At 50.3% G+C, this 20,350-nt stretch overlaps 2 protein-coding genes across 3 annotated transcripts in view; one reads left to right on the top strand and one right to left on the bottom strand.

Moving 5' to 3' along the window:
- Positions 1 to 20,350, top strand: part of LOC119976609 — a 441,658-nt gene that overhangs the window by 209,812 nt on the left and 211,496 nt on the right. The window lies entirely within an intron of this gene.
- On the bottom strand, positions 8,562 to 19,168 carry LOC119976632. Its single transcript, XM_038817272.1, has 3 exons — positions 18,998 to 19,168; positions 14,877 to 15,373; positions 8,562 to 12,749 (listed from the first exon to the last, which is right to left on the bottom strand). The coding sequence occupies exons 2-3, from the start codon at positions 15,364 to 15,366 to the stop codon at positions 12,271 to 12,273; spliced, it is 969 nt and encodes a 322-aa protein (XP_038673200.1). The 5' UTR covers positions 15,367 to 15,373; positions 18,998 to 19,168; the 3' UTR covers positions 8,562 to 12,270.

Genomic DNA, 20,350 nt, shown 5'->3' with positions numbered 1-20,350 from the left:
CCCCCACTCCCCCCTCACTCCCACTCCACCCTCATCCCCACCACCCTCACCCCCACGCCACCCTCACCCCCACACCACCTTCACCCCCACCCTCACCGCCCCCTCACCCCCACACCACCCTCACCCCCACCTTCACCCCCACCCACACCGCCACCCTCACCCCCACCTCCACTCTCACCGCCACCCCCACCCACACCCTCACCCCCACACCACCTTCACCCACACCCTCACCCCCACACCACCTTCACCCCCACCCTCACCGCCACCTTCACCCCCACCCTCACCCCCACACCACCTTCACCCTCACCCCCACACCACCTTCACCCCCCACCTCCACTCTCACCGCCACCCCCACCCACACCCCCACACCACCTTCACCCACACCCTCACCCCACACCACCTTCACCCCCACCCCCACCCTCACCGCCACCTTCAACCCCACCCTCACCCCCACACCACCTTCACCCCCACCCTCACCCCCACACCACCTTCACCCCCACACCACCCTCACCCCCACACCCACCTTCACACCCCACCCTCACACCCCCCTCACCCCCACACCACCCTCACCCCCACCTTCACCCCCACCCACACCGCCATCCTCACCCCCACACCACCTTCACCCCCACCCTCACCCCCACACCACCTTCACCCTCACCCCCACATCACCTTCACCCCCATCCTCACCCCACCCTCACCCCTACCCTCAACGCCATCCTCACCCCCACCACCCTCACCCTCACTCCACCCCCACACCACTCTCACCCCCACTTCCCCCTCACCCCCACACCACCCTCACCCCCACACCACCCTCACCCCCACTCCCCCCTCACTCCCACTCCACCCTCATCCCCACCACCCTGATCCCCACCACCCTCACCCTCACTCCACCCCCCACACCACCCTCACCCCCACTCCCCCCTCACCCCCACACCACCCTCACCCCCACTCCCCCCTCACTCCCACTCCACCCTCATCCCCACCACCCTCACCCCCACCACCCTCACCCCACACCATCCTCATCCCCACTCCCCCACGGAAGGCTGGCCGACCCAGTTGGTAGCTGCCGTCCGTACGGGTTTGGGGTTTCTGAAAGGACAGTCCCATCTATAGTGGAGATGCAGCCACAGAGCCAGGGACTACATGAGGGGATGTCGGCGCGCATCGAGCACCTGCAGGTACAGTTGGAGGAGTTCAACCGCCTGCAGGAGCAGGAGGTGGTCCTGACCATGCATACCACCCAGGCCAACACCATATGAGTGGCATCCATGGTGGAGGCCTTTGGGGCGGCAAAGGTTTCGGCCATAAGTCAACATATCCAAGACCTGGGGCAGTCTGTGCAGGTGGTGGCCGAGGCCCAGGACAGCGCTGCCACTCTCCTAGGCAGCCATATGCCAGAGCCACCTGGACATCACAGCGCACTCCTGAACGTGGCCCAGTCACAGCAGGCCATGGCTGAGAACATCAGCGGCATTACCCAGGTGCTGGCCGACTTGGCACAGATGCAGATGGTGGTGGCCCAGCCCCAAGGGGAGATGGCGCGGTCACAGTCCGATGTGACACAGATCCAGAAGGTGGTGGCACAGCCACAGCATGATGTGACACAGTCCCTGGTGGAGATTTCCACTCCCTGTGCTCCATGGCCATGAGAATGCAGACCAAGGTCGAGACAAAACCGGACCTCCAGGGCTGGCAGCGCCAGGTGATGGGGGTGTCTCAGCGGATAACTCCACTCGCACCCGAGCAGCAGCCAGGCCCGATTGCCCAGGAATATGGCCGCCTACAGCGATCCAGGTCGCAGAGTGGGAATCGCAGCAGGCCACCTCCACTCCTGCCAAACTACCTGGAGATCCACCTTGACGTAGTGTTAGGGCCCGTAAGGCCAGAAAGTTAGATACCAGTTATATTGGCACACCTGGAGGGAACAGTGTATCGATAGGGGCAAGGGCACATATATGTGGGCATTACGGTAGCACAATGGTTAGCACAGTTGCTTTTCAGCTCCAGGGTTCCAGGTTCGATTCCCGGCTGGATCACTGTGCGGAGTCTGCACTTTCTCCCCGTGTCTGCGTGGGTTTCCTCCGGGTGCTCTGATTTCCTCCCACAGTCCAAAGACGTGCAGGTTAGGTGGATTGGCCATGATAAATTGCCCTTTGTGTCCAAAAGGTGAGGTGGGGTTACGGGGTTAGGGTGGAGGCGTAAGGTGTTCTTTCCAAGAGCCAGTGCAGACTCGATGGACCGAATGGCCTCTGTAAATTCTGTAAATTCTATGATTCTATGTATGTATTTGTTGATATTAAACACCTGTTCACACTCTTACAACCTGCCTCAGTGCTCTGGACTGGCCAGAGAGGGGGCACTGGGGTGGTGGGGAGAATGGGAAGAGGTTGTGGGTGGGCTGGGCTCCCAACCCCCACCTGTCCCCACCTCCGCCACCCCAGGGATTCGATAGGGCCGTGTGATGGAATGGCCAGCTCACATGCAAGGTTCACCCAGGGGGACGGTGGGAAGTGCTACCGTGGGCAGGAGTCAGACATTGTCAAACGATGCAGAGCACCAGTGTTCATCGCAGAGTAGATTGTCATGATCACCCTCCATCTCTTGGACCAGGCCTGATGTTGCTGCCAACCCAGGACATACACTCCCATAGTGCGACAGATTTGTAACATGGTGGGAGGTTGCAGGTGAGGGGGTGGCTGGAGAGAGAAGGGTGGGGGTTTGAGAATAGGATGCGGTATACGTTCCGCTGGTCAGTTCCCCCTCATCTCGTCAGCAAACTTGGACAAGATCTTAGTGGGCCGTGCTCGTTGGCCCCTGGTGCAGAGATAGTGCGGCCTCCCGTGTCCCGCCCATCCTCATGCTCCCCCGCAACCATCTAGCCAGAGGAGGCCTAGCATTCATCCTCCTCCTCCAGCACGTCGCCCCTCTACTGTGCGTTGGGTGCAGCAGGCCGCCAAGGTGCGGGCGACCCTCTCAGCGTCATACCGAAGGCCCCACCAGAGCGGTCCAGGCACCTGAACCACATCTTTAGGATGCCGAATCTCCACTCGATCACGCCCCTGGTCACTGCATGGACATCACGCCCCTGGTCACTGCATGGACATCACGCCCCTGGTCACTGCATGGACATCACGCCCCTGGTCACTGCATGGACATCACGCCCCTGGTCACTGCATGGACATCACGCCCCTGGTCACTGCATGGACATCACGCCCCTGGTCACTGCATGGACATCACTGCAGCGGGTCTCTGCGTCGGTCTGTGGCCTTCAGATAGGCATCATCAGGGATATCCCCTGTGGTGCAGGAGCCAATCGCCCAGCCGGGGCGGAGTCTCAGAGGCCGGGAATCATCAAGCGTGCCAGGATGAAGGCGTCGTGCACAGTGCTCGGGTATCGGGCGCAGACGTGCATGATGCATATCCGATGGTCGCATCTCAGCTGCACGTTCATCGAGCTGAATCCCTTTCGGTTTGTGTAGACTGGCCTGTCTTTGGCAGGTGCCCGTAGGGGGACAGCATCCCGTCGATCACCCCCTGGGATCCGGGACATGTCGATGATGGCGTTGAACCTTGCTGCCCACCATCCTGATGGGCTTGGTCCACATTGAAATGGATGCATTGTGCCGCCTGAGCATAAAGCACCTCCATGACTGCGCAGATGCACCTGTGCACCAAGCTCAGTGAGATCCCGGGCGGGTCCCCACTCGGAGCCTTGAAGGACTCTGTGCCGTAAACGTTCAGGGACACCGGGAGCGGGTGTCCTCCCCCATTCCCCCATGATGTCAGGTCGACCATGATCAGGCAATATGTTGCACTGACTCCCTGTTCAGCCGGAGTCTTTGATGTGATTACCGGTCCGGCAGGTCCTCAAATCACAGGCGCTGCCGGTACAAACAAAGCCTCATGCGGTACCTCCTGTGCACCTCCTCCACATCCTCAACCTGTTGGGCGGCTGGCTCCATCCTCAGCGGCTGCCTCCTGTTCCTCTGCTGCAGCTTCCTCCTCCTCAAGCAGCTCCAGCTTGTACGGCTGCAGGGCATCCCCCAGAGCTGCAACGACCAGCAGGATGGCCACCATTGCTGGTTGAATTCCAATACCCATTGTTTGCAGGGGGTGAAATGCCAACATGTTAGTCCCATGCAGAGTCACCCTGGGCCGTTCCCAAGTCACCCCCACCCCTCCACCAGTCTTGGTAGGGCCCCACCGCCCCACCCCAGCCGGCCAGGCAGCCGACATTCGCGCCTCTCCGTGTCCGTACCTCCTCTCTCTCCCTCAGCAGCTATGGCGTCGGTTTCACGATTTTGAAAAGCACAAGTGAACCTCGCTGTCGGGAATTTGCCCAGTGGAAGCGGAGAATCGCGGATGGTCTGTAGAATACCGGGTTGGGCCCAATAAATATATGCCAAGGGTATTGACTGGATTTGCATTCTGGAACGCATTGATGCCACTTTCGAGGCGACAGCGAATTGCGACTTGGCGTGAAACTGACACCCCCATGATTTTGGCATCAAAATCAATTTTACGCCCAGTTGCGTTTCGCGATTCCGGCATCGGCCAATGGAGAATCCCGACCCTCATCTCGGGAATAAATCTAGTGAGCCTCCTCTGAACTGCCTCCAATTCAACGTCATACCTCCCTCAAAACTGTGCACAACACTCCAGGTGCAGTCTCGCCAACGCATAGTACAGTTGCAACAACACTTACCTACTTTTATACTCTATTCCTTTAGCTATAAATGCCAAAATTCCATTTGTCTTTCTTATTACCTGCGGTATGACATAACCATCTCCACTCTCTCAGAAAAGAATCTCCAAGCTCTACTTGAAACCTTTGTGGAAGCACACCAAAGAATTGGCCTCAAGAAGACTCTAGTCCTTTAGAGATCTGCCCCAGGGCAAGATCAGATCTGATCTGTCCCTCCGTCAAGATCACTTGAGTAACACTCCCCAATGTGCAACATTTCACATACCTGGGGCGGGATTCTACGGAAATCGGCGGGGCGGGCAACTCCGGCATGAAGGAGTGGCGTGAACCACTCTGGCGTCGGGGTACCCCGAAGATGCGGAATCCTCCGCACCTTCAGGGGCGAGGCCGGCGCCGGAGTGGTTTGTGCCACGCCGGCTGGCACGGAAGGGGCTTGGCGCAAAGCCAACCGGGGTGGAAGGGCCTCCGCCAGCCAGTGTGAGTTGGCGCATGTGCGGGTGCGCCAGCATGTGGCGTTATCCCAGCGCATGCACAGGGGGGTTCATCTCCGCTTCGGCCATCGCGGAAGTCCACAGCAGCCAATGCGGAGGAATAGAATGCCCCCACGTCCCAGGCCCGCCCGCAGATCGCTGGGCCCCGATTGCGGGTCAGACCACCATGGCAGCACCCCCCGGGGCCAGATCCCCCCGCGCACACCCCCCCCCCCCTCCCGAGGACCCCGGAGGCTGCCCGCGCAGTCAGGTCCCGCTGGTAAGTACCTGTTGTAATTGACGCCGGCGGGACCGGCCGAAAACGGGCGGCCACTCGGCCCATCGCTGGCCGGAGAATCGCCATGGGGGCCGCTGCCAGCGGCTGCCGACCAGCGCAGCGCGATTCCCAACCCTGCCAAATCCCCGGCGCCAGAGAATTCGGCAGCCGGCGGGGGTGGGATTCACGCCGCCCCCTGGCGATTCTCCGGCCTGGCGGGGGGGTCGGAGAATCCCACCCCTGGGGCGCCACTTCTCTAAGGTTGACATCGATGCAGAGATCCAACATCATATCCAATCCGCAAGTGCCATTTCCCAACACCTATGGACGCGAGTCTTTGATGATTGCGACATTGTTGCTAACACCAGGATCCTCGTGTATGAGCAGTCGCCCTCCCAACTCTTCTGTACAGCTTAGAAACTTGAACTACATACAGACATCACCGCAAGGCCCTGGAGAGATACCACCAATGCTGTCTGAGATGGATTCTCCGCATCAGCTGGGAGGGCAGGTGTACGAACATCAGTGACCTTGAAGGAGCCAAGAGAACCAGCCTCAAGTCTATGGTCAACCAGAACCAACTCCGCCTGGCCGGCCATATGCTTAAGATGTCAGAGTCCTGATTGCAAAGCAAATCTTCTTCGCCCAGCTCAAGGAAGGCTTCTAAACAAGAGGACAAAGGAAGAGCTACGTACCGTAAGGGAAAATGATGGAAAATCTCAGCAAGTTTGACAGAGTCATCAGAATCAAAATGTTAGCTCTTTTCTCTCCCTACAGATGCTGCCAGACTTGCTGGGATTTTCCAGCATTTTTCCTTTCGTTTCAGATTCCAGCATCCGCAGTAATTTGCTTTTATCCAAGAGCTATGTACCTGTGTCTATTTATTTTCATTGTGTATTTATGTTTGCCCTTTGATATTATTTCATGTGTGGAATGATCTGTCTGAACTGTACACAGGACAATACTTTTCACTGTACCTCAGTACACATGACAATAAACAAATCCAAATCCAGGAACCCATGCCGAGTAACATGGTATTTTCTTAGCTGGATAATGATCGCTGAAGAAGAGGAGGTTTGGGTCTGAAATGCATGGCCTGAAAATGTGTTGGAGGCAGGTCCAATCGAGGCATTCAAGAGGGCATTAGATGATTATTTGAACAGAAACAATGTGCAGGACTTGGGGAAAAGTCAGGAGGTCGGCATGAATTCATGATGCTCATTTGGAGAGCCGATGCAGACATGATGGGCCACATGGCCTCTTCTCGTGCCCTCACAATTCTGTGCTTCTGTGATTCAATGATCAGGGGCGGGATTCTCCAACGCCCCCCCCCCCCCCCTCGCCAGGCTGGAGAATCGCCGGGGGGACGGCGTGAATCCCGCCCCGCAGCCCCGACGCCGGCTTCTGGATTCTCCGGCACCGGTTTTTCAGTGGGGACGAGAATCGTGCAGTTCGGGGGCCGTTGGCAGTGGCCCCTCCGGCAATTCTCCGGCTCGCGATGGGCCGAGTGGCCACCCGTTTTCGACGATTCCCACCGGCGTGAACTACACCAGGTCTTTCCCGGCTGGACCTGGCTCTGCGGGTGGCCTGTGGCGGGATGCGGGGGGATCTGGCCCCGGGGGGGCCCCACGGTGGCCTGGCCCTCGATCAGAGCCCACCGATCTGCAGGCGGGCCTATGCCATGGGGGCACTCTTTCACTCCGCACCGGCCACTGTAATGGTCCGTGATCGCCGGATCAGAGAAGAACCTCCCCTGTGCATGCACTGGGATCATGCCAGCACATACTGGCGCTCCCACGCATGCGCCAATTCGCGCCTGCCGGCGGAGGCCATTCGCCGCCGGTTGGCACATGTCAACCCCCTGGCGCCTCCCTAGCCCCTGAAGGTACGGAGGATTCCGCACCTTCCGGGCGGCCTGGCGCCAGAGTGGTTTACGCCACTCCTCGGCGCCGATACGGCCCGCCCCACCGGTTAGGGAAGAATCCTGGCCCAGGTTCCGAACACAAACACCTTGCACCCCACAGTCTGTGTGCTTCACCCCTCACCACCACTCCCTGCCTTGTCATTCCCATTAGGGGGGGTTAGCACAGTGGGCTAAATCGCTGGCTTGTAATGCAGAACGCAGCCAGCAGCACAGGTTCAATCCCATACCGGCCTCCCCAAGCAGGCGCCGGAATGTGGTGACTAGGGACTTTTGACAGTAACTTCATTGAAGCCTACTTATGCCAATAAGTGATTATTAATTATTATTATTTAGCCCTCGACTGTTTCTGCATTCCTATCTTTCATTTTGTGCTCCAGCTTCCTCACCTTTAATCCCCCCCCCCCCCCCCCCCCCCCCCACCACCACCACCACCTGCCAGCCATTGCTTCCACACACACCCTCCCCCCTGGCCACCATCACTCCCCAACATCCCATATTTGACTGTTGTTTCCCTTGTCTCCTTCCACCCCCCCCCCCCCCCCCCCACCAAAAGAGAGGGCCCACAGCTGCAAGCCACCCATTTCCAAACATGCTTCGTACTGGTCTAATTGCCCAATGATGTAGTGCAAAAGTGGGAGGGGCTACACGATTCCAGCGAGTAACGTTATGCATGAGCATTCAAGACTCATTAATGCCGACGGATGTGCTTCCCTCCGTGGATCAGATGGGAAACCCACCACCATTATCACGCCATGAAAGTTGTGAGGAGAAATTTCCAAACTCTTTTCCAGTTGGCAGGTTTCCTAATTTTGGCCTCAGTCCATGTTTTCCACCTGCACTGGCCAGGAAACCTGCCGTAGGCTGGAGGAGGAAGTCCTTCTCACTCTCACCTTCACACACTCCATCCCTCAGTCACATCCAGTCACAATTCCCAGTCACAATTTGGCCCGCAGTTCATGTGTTGGACAAGCCTGCTCTCCATGCACCTGAGAGAGTAGAGGGTCTAATGTTTCATCTGAAATGCAGCTCCTCTGACAATGCAGCAATCCCCTGTGTACTGAACTGGAGTGTCATCCTGTAATCTGGATGCAAGTCTCTGAATGGGGTCTGGACAAGGGAGAAAGTGCCACACACTGAGTCCAGGTTAAAGATATCAAACTTGTGATTGACCACATGACACTGAGAATTGTTCTCAGACTTTTTATTGAGCATAATACGGCACAGTTACCTGGAATATAAACCCAGTTCTTTATTCTATCGATAGATACAGTGAAAAAAATCAGTGAGAAAGAAAATATAAACTATTTATTAAAAGATCACTTTCTCCTAGGACGTAACTGTAACAGTATCAAATGAAATGAAATGAAAATCACTTATTGTCACAAGTAGGCTTCAATGAAGTTACTGTGAAAAGCCCCTAGTCGCCACATTCCGGCTCCTGTCCGGGGAGGCTGGTACGGGAATCGAACCGTGCTGCTGGCCTGCTTTAAAAGCCAGTGATTTAGCCCAGTGAGCGAAACCAGCCCCTTAAGATACCTCTGCAACCAATTGTTCTTTAATTCTTGGCATGGGGTGACAGTAACAAGGCGGTATTTATTGTCCATCTTTAATTATTCCAAGAGTATAAATCAGCAGTCTCAGAATGGGACTGGAATCACATCCAGTCCACAAACCGGTGGTTCCCTGAAGGACAATGAGGAACAAGTTAGGGTTCGACAACAATCTACAAGTTTTGATGGTCAATTTCCTGGTGCCAGCCCACAATTTATTACATTTATCAAATTCAGTTTCATAATTTTCCTTGGTGAGGATTTGGACAGAATGACCTCCAGGATCGTGAGTCTAGGAACAGCATCGATGATCTTTCCTGAGACACTGAGGTCAAGTCTCTGCCGAACTTTCCATCCTCTCCCCGCCACATGACTGGCATCAATTTACAAAGGCTGGAGTTCCCCTCACAACACATTTTCAATGTGGCACATCGGCAGTCTTCAGTTCTACAAATCAATCTACCAGCAAAAATATAGAAGTTCTCTTCTCTTCAACCTCCGAGGGACCAAAGGAACATGCCCGGAAATAGACTGGGCATTGCAATAAAAATACAATTATTTTACAATCTCATCAGTTTCAGGGCTAGCTGCTGTGCAAACAGATTCCCCTCAAAACATTCCAGCAGCGACATTTGGCCATTATCACTCCGAGAACAGGAGTCAACAAAAGTGTTCACCTATAAGGGATGACTGAAAAAGCAGCTTCCCATCAGTTCCCCTTTCAACAAGCGTAACTTTAACCATTGAACAAGTGAAATAAAAACGTTCATTTATATAATGCCTTTCACAGAGTAAACACATCCCAGGATGCTTCACAGGAATATGGCCAAACAAAATTGGACATCATCAAGGCAGTTGACTAAAGCTGAAGAGGTAGGTTTCAGGAAACATCTCAAAGGAAGTGAAAGGGGTCGAGAGGCTGAGAGACAGAGGAGATTCCAGAGCTTAAGGCCCATAGGCAGATTTAAGAACAGCTCCACCAATGGCTGAACGGTGAAAGAACAGAAATCAAAACTATTATTAAGATGAGGATCAGTTCCTCATTGCGTTCACACCTTCTGCTATCCCTAGGGTTGGAACCTGCCATTTGTCATTTCCTCAGAGCTGTCATTCCAATTCCCTGCTCTTCGCCTGAAGGAATTAACTTGTATTTCTTTAGCACGTTTTCACATCCTCAGGATGAGTCAGCATTTTACAGCCAATGAAGTACTATTGAGTTGGTCACTGTTATACATGAGAGAAATGCAGCAACATGTACACAAAAATCTCCCACAAACAGTAAGGAGACAAATGATAAGATAAGTTGTTTCTTTACTCGGATTTGTTACGGAACAGGACAGGTATTCCTGATCCTCCTGGACCAACATTAATCTACCTTCTCCACCCTCTCCTCAAACCGCTGGCCCCTGGCATTGCTGTTGAGGTCAACACCTGCGCTAAATGCACGAGTGTGTGTTACAGTGCTGGCCTGATATGGTGACATCATCAAATCCTGATTAGTCTATCTGAGGGGAGGGGCTAACCCTGCCAAGTTGGCGAGAGTGGTGAAGTTGGCCTGGACACAGTGGATATCACACTGTCACCATTTTAATTCAGAAGGTGGTAAAGTCCAATGTGCCACACCACAAGACAGGGTGCCCCAGAGATTTGTTTCCATCATTCTTCCCTGACCCAATCCCTCCCATACCCACCACCTAACCCCCACCCAGCCCCCATCAGCACCATCCCCAGCAACAACAGCATAACCCCCATCACAGGGAGGAGACAAGCATTAGCCAAGAACATCTCCACAGCGGGAAAGTGAATAAGTCGGTGGCTCAGAGCAGTTTTCCCAAATTCCTGCAAGTCAGTTGTCCTATACAAACACAATGACAAATTTTGGAAAATTAAGACACGCCTCCAGGAACACATTCCAATAGTTACAATAATCCAAAGTTCCATTAATTTTCTAGACCACATTCAGTCAGATTTACAGCTGGAGAATGTCATTCACCAAAAAGTATAGTGTTTGCTCTGAAAATGTCTCCATCTACAGCCGTAAAAATAATTGGTTCTGTTGGTGAATTTAATATCAAAGTTGTTCAAGAATAAAAAAAGGAGGCTATCTCTCAATAATCAAGGGGTGTGGTTAATTGGAGCAGTGATTTTGCATTTTCCAGTAGTTTAATCTCCTATCATTTACGAGCCGTACATCTGATCAACTGTGGCTGGCAAACCTTTCACCAAATTAGTGTTTGCCCAGTCTTTCGTGATTCCCCAAGACTTAATGATGGTGGCCAGATAATCGAAGCTCACTGGAGGGAATTTAAGTCTTTTGATTCTCCAACAGTTCCCCTAAGTCATTGCTGATCCCATGAACCTCTCTTGTTCCCCAACATTCACCTCCGCACCATCTTTCCCCAACAGCCCCACCCCCAACTGTTTAGCACAGTGGGCTAAACAGCTGGCTTGGAATGCAGAACAAGGTCAGCAGCACGGGTTCAATTCCCATACCGGCTTCTCCAAACAGGTGCCGGAATGTGGCGACTAGGGGCTTTTCACAGTAACTTCATTGAAGCCTACTTGTGACAATAAGCGATTATTATTATTATCATCTCGCCATGCAGGATTGGACAATGCCCTCACTTATCCCTTTAAAGAACACACAGGGGAAGTTTGTAACATTGGAGCCGAACTCCCCTTTGGTCCATTTTCAGCCAAGGATATCAAGTGGGATTAGCGCAGTTTCTCTAAAAATTTATTACATGGATGTAAAAAGCCTGGGTCTTGGTCAGATCCCAGCCACACCCTGCATTCAGTCCTTTTTCTTTATTTATTCTTTGCTGGCTGGAACAGCATTATTGCCCGTCCAGAGGCCATTTCAGAGTCACCCATATTGCTGTGGATCTGGAGTAACATGTAGGCCAGGCCAGTAGATTTTCCACCAGCTAATGTTGTCCAGGATAATTCATACTTGTAAAAATGAGAATAATTATGATTCACATCCCCCACCCACTGATTACATCAAATCATGGAATTTTGAAGCGCAAAAAAGAGGCCATTCGATCCATTATTGCCTGTGCTGCCTCTTTGAGAGAATTATTCAATTAATCTTATTCCTCTACTCTTTTCCCATAACCCTGCAAAATGTTGCTTATAAAGTATTTCTCCAATTCCCTTTTGAAAGTGACAAATCGACTTCTCCCACCCTTTCAGGGAGCATGATTCAGATTAGGGACTACTCACTGAATAAGAACTTTTCCCCTCAGCTACCCCTTGATTTAGCCTCCTTTTTTTATTCCACATCCATTTGTTCAATAAGTGACAGATAGTCCCTGTCTACTTGCTGGAGGGAGATTCCTCCTCTACTTCATATTCATTCGGTACTGTATCACTCTCAACTCTTTGATCATTTTCTGCACATTTGCATCATAGGCCAGTAGCTCGTTGTGGGAGTTCTGCTGCTGTAAGGTTTTGAATGTTTCCTCTATGATGGGCATGATTGGATCTAGATTGTATACGTTGCTGCAGGAGTTGTACAACGCTTCCACAGCCCCATGGAGACTGTCCACGTAGTTGTAGCAATGTTTCAGTTTGCACTTGATATCTGCCAAGATCCCACACGCTCTCTGCATCTTTTCCACCTCTCTTTCTTTCTGGGAAAGGCTTTCCTTCAATCTCTCAGTTTCCTTGCTTTTCGCTGGTATCTGCTTGTTGCATTTACTCATTTCCTCTTCATTCTCTTTGACAACAGCTCGGAGACGATGCAATTCGCCCTCCACTGTCTTCACTCGCCTTTTCGTGTTATTTAGTTCCTTGTTGTAGTCGATGGTCATTGGAATTCCTGGAAAATGAAAATAAAGATCATTACTAATTTTGAAATAAATTAAGGAAATAATAATTTGCTATGTTGTGTCTTCTAAATATAGGGCTACATCTTCTCAGATTTTCACTGAAAGGAGATGTAAATTAATGTCGCAACTGTAGACTGTGAGAATGAGTGTGACTACTTCATCTGTTCCTGTCCTGATTAATTATAAACCTATTCCCTTGGGCTTCTCTTTACAAGTCAGTAACTTCATTTGAAGCCTACTTGTGACAATAAGCTATTTTCATTTCAAACGGGGACCCCCTAAATAAATGGAACCCCCCCCCCCCCCCCCCCCCCCGCCACAGACACCCTAGAAAAGGGACTCCAGTCTGGAAGCTCGAGAGTAGTCCAAACAGGCAGTGAAAAAAAATACTATTGTAACACTCAACTGGGTAGACAACTGCTGGCTAAGACAGAGGAAGCATTATGTGTCAATTCCTGGAAAGAGAAAATGACTGACCTGTGTTTAAACACCTCAGATCCCTGATCTGCACTCTATTCATTCATTCCCCTTAATGAGCTATGATTGACATCTTCCACAACACAGCTGTCGGCCTTAATTCATTGATCTTCCTTCATGGGTGAATAACTCACAAGTGCTCTAACCACAATATTTACGAACATCAACCACCTAAAAGTGGGTTAAGCTTTCCAATCACCCCCTTCACACTCGAGTGATTTTGAAGTGCTGAACTGGAAATTGACAGCACTTAACTCTCTTTGAACTGGTTGATGTTTGTAAATGTAGCGGTTACAGTTAAGTGCCGTCAATCTAGGGGGTCCTGGGGTGGCGTCGGTTACTTTAGTTAGGGGGTTTCTGGGGGGTCCCTTTAGTTAGGGGATATCTAATGGCAATCTCCCTATTTAGGGGGTCTTTGTGATGGGTCTCCTGTTTTAGGGGGTCACTGTGGTGTGAGTGGGTCGGGGCACCCCCATAAATGGCAAAAGTGGCGGACCCAGAAAATCTGGAGGTGGGGGTTAGTTGCAATGCACAACGGGGGGGGGGGGGGGGGGGGGGGGGGGGAGTGACCAACCGCAGGACCTCATTACCGGGCAGACTGCTCAAAATAGTGCCCCAATAGCAGGCTTCCCTTGTGGGCAGCATGGTAGCACAGTGGTTAGCACGGTTGCTTCACAGCTGCAGGGTCCCAGGTTCGATTCCCTTCTTGCGTCACTATCTGTGCGGAGTCTGCACGTACTCCCCGTGTCTGCGTGGGTTTCCTCCGGCTGCTCCGGTTTCTTCCCACAGTCCAAAGACGTGCAGGTTAGGTGGGTTGGCCATGATAAATTGCCCTTGGTGTCCAAAAAGGTTGAGTGGGGTTACTGGGTTACAGGGTTAGGGTGGAGGCGTGGGCTTGAGTGGGGTGCTCTTTCCAAGGGGAAATGCAGACCCGATGGGCTGAATGGCCTCCTTCTGCACTGTAAATTCTATGAAATACATGCTGCAGGTTAGTGAATTGCTTCCCATTTGGAAATCAGTTGCAATTCACTTCCAGAGGCAGAACATGGCCAGGATTCTCCAGTGGTGGGATCTCCTGCTTCGCCAGCAGCGTACAATGCCTGCGGATTTCACAAAGGTGTGGGGATGGCCACAATAGGAAACCCCATTGGCCGGCTGCCAGGACGGAGGATCCCACTGCTGGCGGGGGTGCACCACACTGGAAAACAGGTGGGACGGAGAATCCCACCACAGTCTCCCAAACAGAATCCCGGACGTTTACCACCCAGTTGAGATTGTCGCTTTAGAACATGCTGCCAAAGAATCCTTGGCATCATTGGAGCCTGCTTGTCTTTCAAATATGGATTGTTTGCATCATCTGAGTGGACAGACTGAGCTTCAGTTTAATGGTTCATCCAAACGGTGATTGTTCTGCGTGAGCCTAGCAACCGTTTCTGAAACCCCCTGGACATAAGTCTTTGGAGATTCTGTGGTGTACCACTGTATTCATGACTATTTATTTATTTACTTACCTATTTGTGACTCATATCTTTTGACATTTTTGCACATAGCCTATCTGGGAACTTTCTAGTCCCTCAATATTTACCTTATGCATCTGTGTACATGTATTCACCCGAAACATTATTTTGAGTAGCTCTTACCAACACAAGGAACAAGGAGCATTAAGCCAATCCCAACATCCCTTCCAGTGATTTTCTCTCCTTTCCTGGCCTCTGCGGTGCTCAGGGAATTCTCCATGTGCCGCAGGGTTGATCTGGCAGCTTGAAGTTGATCATTGACCTGGTACCTGTGACTCTCCAGTGTTATCAATTCATCCTTCTTGATCCACAGGTTTTCCTCCAGGTCCTTCCTGTCCATCTGTGCCTTGTCAAAATCCTTGGTCAGCTGCAGTGTCTCATTCGTCATCGAGTCAATCATTGCTTTAGCCTCCTTCTCAGCTCTGCTCATCTCATCATAGGCCAAGTTCACATCCACCTTCACCTTCTCACATTCCGCCTCATCCAGTTCCTTGTCGCCAAACACGACAGCAGAGTTAGCGAAGGACAAGATGGCCGATACCCCACTCACAAAATGAGTCAAAGTGACATCTTTGAACTTCTTCTCGTACAATTCATAATCGAGCGTTGCCATGGTTGCTCTGCAAAGTCACAAAAATATAAAATCAGAAGCTTATTAATGATTGAGTGATTCAGTTAATTAGTTCCTGTGAGCCCTGCCGAATTCACCGTTACAAAGAATTATCGTCCAGTCTCACAAATCAAATCATTTGCTTTGAGTGATCTGATGAGGAAGAAATGTATTTTGTTTTTAAAGTTTCAGTGACCTTTTCATGAAAAACTGAAATCCCATGAAGGGAGTTCCTAGGCTGATGAATCGCCCATTATCCTCCACTCAGCATCATCCACCCCCTTCTCTTGTATATTAAATACTGGGGGCCGAATGGTGGACCAGTGGTTAGCACTGCTGCCTCACAGTGCCATAGACCCGGGTTCAATTCCTGGAGTGTCTGTGTGGAGTCTGCACGTTCTCCCCGTGTCTGCGTGAGTTTTCTCCGGGTGCCCCGGTTTCCTCCCACATTCTAAAGATGTGCGGGTTAGGTGGATTGGCAGTGCTATATTGCCTCTTAGTGTCCAGGGATGTGCAGGTTAGTGGGGTTACAGGGATAGGGTGGGTGTGGAAGGGGGAATAGACATGGGTAGGGTGCTCTTTAGAAGGGTTGGTGTGGACTCGATGGGCCAAATGGCCTCCTTCTGCACTGTCGAGATTCTATGATTCTATACTGGAAAACTGACAGAAATAAAATTAATTCCACTTCACGCCTGATGTGACTGTTCACCTCAAATACTCCCTATGGTGGGGGCGGCACGTGGCGCATTGGTTAGCACTGGGACTACGGCGCTGAGGGTCCGGGTTCGAATCCCGGACCTGGGACACTGTCCTTGTGAAGTTTGCATATTCTCCCTGCGTCTGCATGGGTTTCGCCCCCACAACCCAAAGATGTGTAGGTTAGCGTGATGGCCACGCTAAATTGCCCCTTAAATTGGGGAAAAAAAATAATTGGGTACTTTAAATGTATAAAAAAAATACTCCCTATGGCAGTGACTTGCACATTCTCACCACTCTCGGGGTAAAGAAGTTTCTCCTAAACTCCTTACTCGATTTATTAATCTAGATTTTGGTCTCCAGGTCTGGAATCATCTTTCCACGAGCCTGACTCCAGTTTCCCAGCGACTGTGGGAGGGGACTATGTGCACATGATCAGGAAGTATTCTGGAGGGAAACAATGTGTTCGAGCAAGGCACCATTTAAAATCAAATCAAACCATCCTTCGGACACACAAGAGAACTAATATTTCTCCTTAACATGAAACAATGTCAGAAAATGTGATATCAATCATGTAAAACTCTTCCTTCAATGATATAATTCAGAATAAATAAATTCACCATCTGCAGTCCCTCAGAATGTGCAACTGTCATGGGTGCTGTACTAGAACAGACCACTAGTATGTATATCACATGAAAGTCTCAGAGTGAACCTCCCACACTGAGGTTCTTCATGTAACACAACACACCACCACTAGCTGACTCTGACCAACCTTCCGTAAATAAATCAAAGGACATACTTTTCAATCATTAACACTGGCAAAGTAGCTTGTCCAATATAATATGAATAATAGAAAAATAATGCAATTGGGAATTATCTCTGATAATAGCTCAGAATGATTGTGTTCTAATTACTGTCATTGAGTTATAAATAATTTTACTTTAATCTCAGATATGTGAAGTGCTTGCTTGACAGGTTGGGAATTATATGAGACATTTAATCCGATTTATCCTCTCCTTCACTCCTCCCTTTCCCTCTCCCTCCACCTCACCCCATCCCTCTCCCTCCCCTATTTACTTCAGGCCTCCTTTTCCCTCACCCTGATTGTTCCCCCTCCCTCACCCCTCCCTTCTCTCTCTCTCCTCCTCTCTTCTGCCCTCGTTATCTCCTTCTCCTGTGCCCTTTCCCTCCCTCTTCTTCTCACTCACCATCTTTCCTTGTCCCTATCTCTCCCTCCTCCATTTTTCTTCCTATTTCACTCTTTCTCTTTTCGCCCTCCCTCTTTCTCAACCCCTCCTTCACCCCTTCCTCCACTCTGACTCTTTTCCAACCGCATTTCCCTCCCTATTTCTTTCTCCCTCACTATCTCCCTTTCTATCTCACTGACACTCCTTCCCCTTCACAGACCTCCACATTTCCCCTTTCCCTCTCCCAAGTCCTTCTCCTACTCTACCTCCTTTTCCCTGCTCCTACCTCTCCTTTTCTTTCTCTCACTCACCCTATGTGCACCTATTCCCCTCATATGTTCACCCTTCATCTTCAACAAAAGCTTACCTTTTCTCACAATAAAACTCATCCTAGATGTCCAGATTAAAAGTCCGGACCCTGATTTCTGACTTGAGAAAGCAGAAATCAGGAGCCATATTTCTCTCTCGGAAAGTCTGCCACGCCCGGAGTTCTAGATTTGTCTACTTCGTGTGGATTTGAGGGGCTCATTCTCCCTCACAAGCAGTAAAATTACTTATAAAAAGGGCCTTTCTATCTCACAACCATCAGTCAATGAAAGTTATTTCTAAAATAAAACTGGGTTGCTTTTGACTTTCAAATAAAGACGGTATTCATATTGCTCTCATCAGAACAAAACTTTAATGGTCAGACACATTTCTTTCTATTCTGTACCTCTTTGTCTCAGTCTGTTTGACCTTTTGTAGAATAACGCTCTGAATTAGGGACTTCACTTTTAAAAAGCATCTCACGTCGTAACTGAATGTCTATTAATTCTCTCAGATCATTGTTGGAAACAAGTAAGTGAATTTCTTTTGAAAAGGGAACTTGTTGAATATGTGTTCCTCTAAAAACAATCTCTGCCTCTTTGTCTTAAACGAAAGCCTTACTTTTCTCTTTTGAAAGTAAAAATTGCTGGTGAGCCTAATAAATGTTTGCTGTTTACAGTTAATTTATTTAGAAAGTGATTACTTTGACTGCCCTGTCTAAAGGACAACTGAATGAAGAGATTTCTTTCTGACTCTCGAAAATGACTTTGAAAATCAGACTTTGTTCAGGCACCTCTCCTTTGAAAAATTAATCCACATTGAGTTCTCCCTCATCGACTAAATGTGGGAGACTTTTTCTCTCTGTATAAATCTCTAGATAAGCTATTTTCCCAATCCAGATCAGGATTTTCTTGCGAGAGAAGTATAACCCCTGCTCATAAAGATTTTCTATCCTGATCCTTTGCTGTGGAGACTCAACTTCCTGCACTGAAGTGCGACAGAAGCACGAGATTGTTAAGGGCTACGGGCGCGGTCAGGAGCTGCTGCAACACTTGTTGAAGACGCACAAGCCACGAGGCTCAATCCACCCTGGCTTTTCGATGCAAGGAGTGAACCATAATTTGCCAGGAAAGCCTTTCAAACGCTTGGATCCTGAACTAGCTCGACCTGAAAACCCTTTCATTTCAGTTCAATCAGCTGAAAACTATCAAGAGCCTCACTGGTTAAACTTTAGTATTTTCCCCCCACATTTGTAACACAATAATATCATCGAGGACCGCTCTGAGCACGTGCAGGAGAACATAAATCCCACCCAATCTATTTCACGGCAGCTTTTTTTGGGAAGAAAAATCCACCAAGAAACAAAAAGACCAAGGCAGAGGGGGGAGCTCTCCTGCACACTGAGGCAAAAAAAAACATCAAAATAAACCTAAAATGGTACTCACTGTTCAATCCTGTCGAGTTATCCTTTAAATAAAATTCAATTCTCCTTCTTTTCCTGTATTGAGTGAGCTGCAAGACTGCAGGAGAAAGCTTAGACCCAAATGGTGGATGGAAGGCAATTCAGCAAATGCAACCATACAGCCAGTAACTAACAGCAAAAACTGTGGTGTAGCTGCTTTTATACCAGGCTCAGTGATGGGAGGGGCATATTTCTAACAGACAAGTGGATGGAGGAACATTAATGTATTTAAGTCCATCCCTCCTTCAGGTTCCTCAGTTTGATTCTTACCCTGGATCCTGAGCATGGATAGAAAGCTCCATTGACTCAGATCCACTGCTCTAAAAACCAAATCCTTGGGCTTTATTCAAAGCTCCCTGAATGATAGATACTCAGACAGGGGAGGGCAGACCTCCCTCTCACCAACCCCCCACCACCATCTTGAATCTTGGAACCTACAATATAACGGAGGCACTAGATGGAGGCTTTCCGCAATCAATATGGGCCATTCAGATCTCGAACTGCCTGTGTTCCTGTCACAATTGAGAAATTATATATCTGAAAGTCATTTAACACTGCAGAAATGCAATCTCTTCAAAGTACTACAATTTGTAATTAATTTGGGGCAGTGATTGCTTCTGATTCCAGCAGGCAAAACATCATTGGTTGATTGATAAGGAATCAATTGCTGCAATTCAATATACACAAGATGTCTACTGTGGCACAAGGACATAGCGTGGGTTTAAAAAAAGGAGAAATATGATAATGATAATAATGATAGTGCTTGGGATAGAGAGAAACACAGGATTATGTATATAACTCGATTTATGGTGCGGTTTCTGCAGACTTTGGGCAATTTGTTGAAACTTCCATTCACAAAGACGCAAAAGTGCCAAAAAATCAAATGTGTGAAAACCAGCAAAATATCCAGGGCGGGATTCACCGTCCCGCCAGCTGCAATTTCCTGCACGACGCCCCCCCCCCCCCCCCCAAATCCCCAGCAGCGCATTCTCTATTCCTGCAGCCAGCCAATGGGGTGTTCCATTGCGGCCTCCAGGGAAACCTGCAGGCGTGGGCACGCTGCCGGCAGACCGGAGAATTCTGCCAACGGAGAATCCTGCGACGGAGAATCCTGCGACGGAGAATCCTGCGACGGAGAATCCTGCGACGGCGAACCCTGCGCCAGAGAACCCTGCGACGGAGAATCCTGCGACGGAGAACCCTGCGACGGAGAATCCTGCGACGGAGAACCCTGCGACGGAGAATGCTGCGACGGAGAACCCTGCGACGGAGAATCCTGCGACGGAGAACCCTGCGCCAGAGAACCCTGCGACGGAGAATCCTGCGACGGAGAATC

Source organism: Scyliorhinus canicula, chromosome 1, assembly GCF_902713615.1.
Source record: "Scyliorhinus canicula chromosome 1, sScyCan1.1, whole genome shotgun sequence".
Taxonomy (NCBI): Eukaryota; Metazoa; Chordata; class Chondrichthyes; order Carcharhiniformes; family Scyliorhinidae; genus Scyliorhinus; species Scyliorhinus canicula.
The sequence above is the reverse complement of the archived record's forward strand: the minus strand, read 5'-3'. Positions and strand labels throughout refer to the sequence as shown.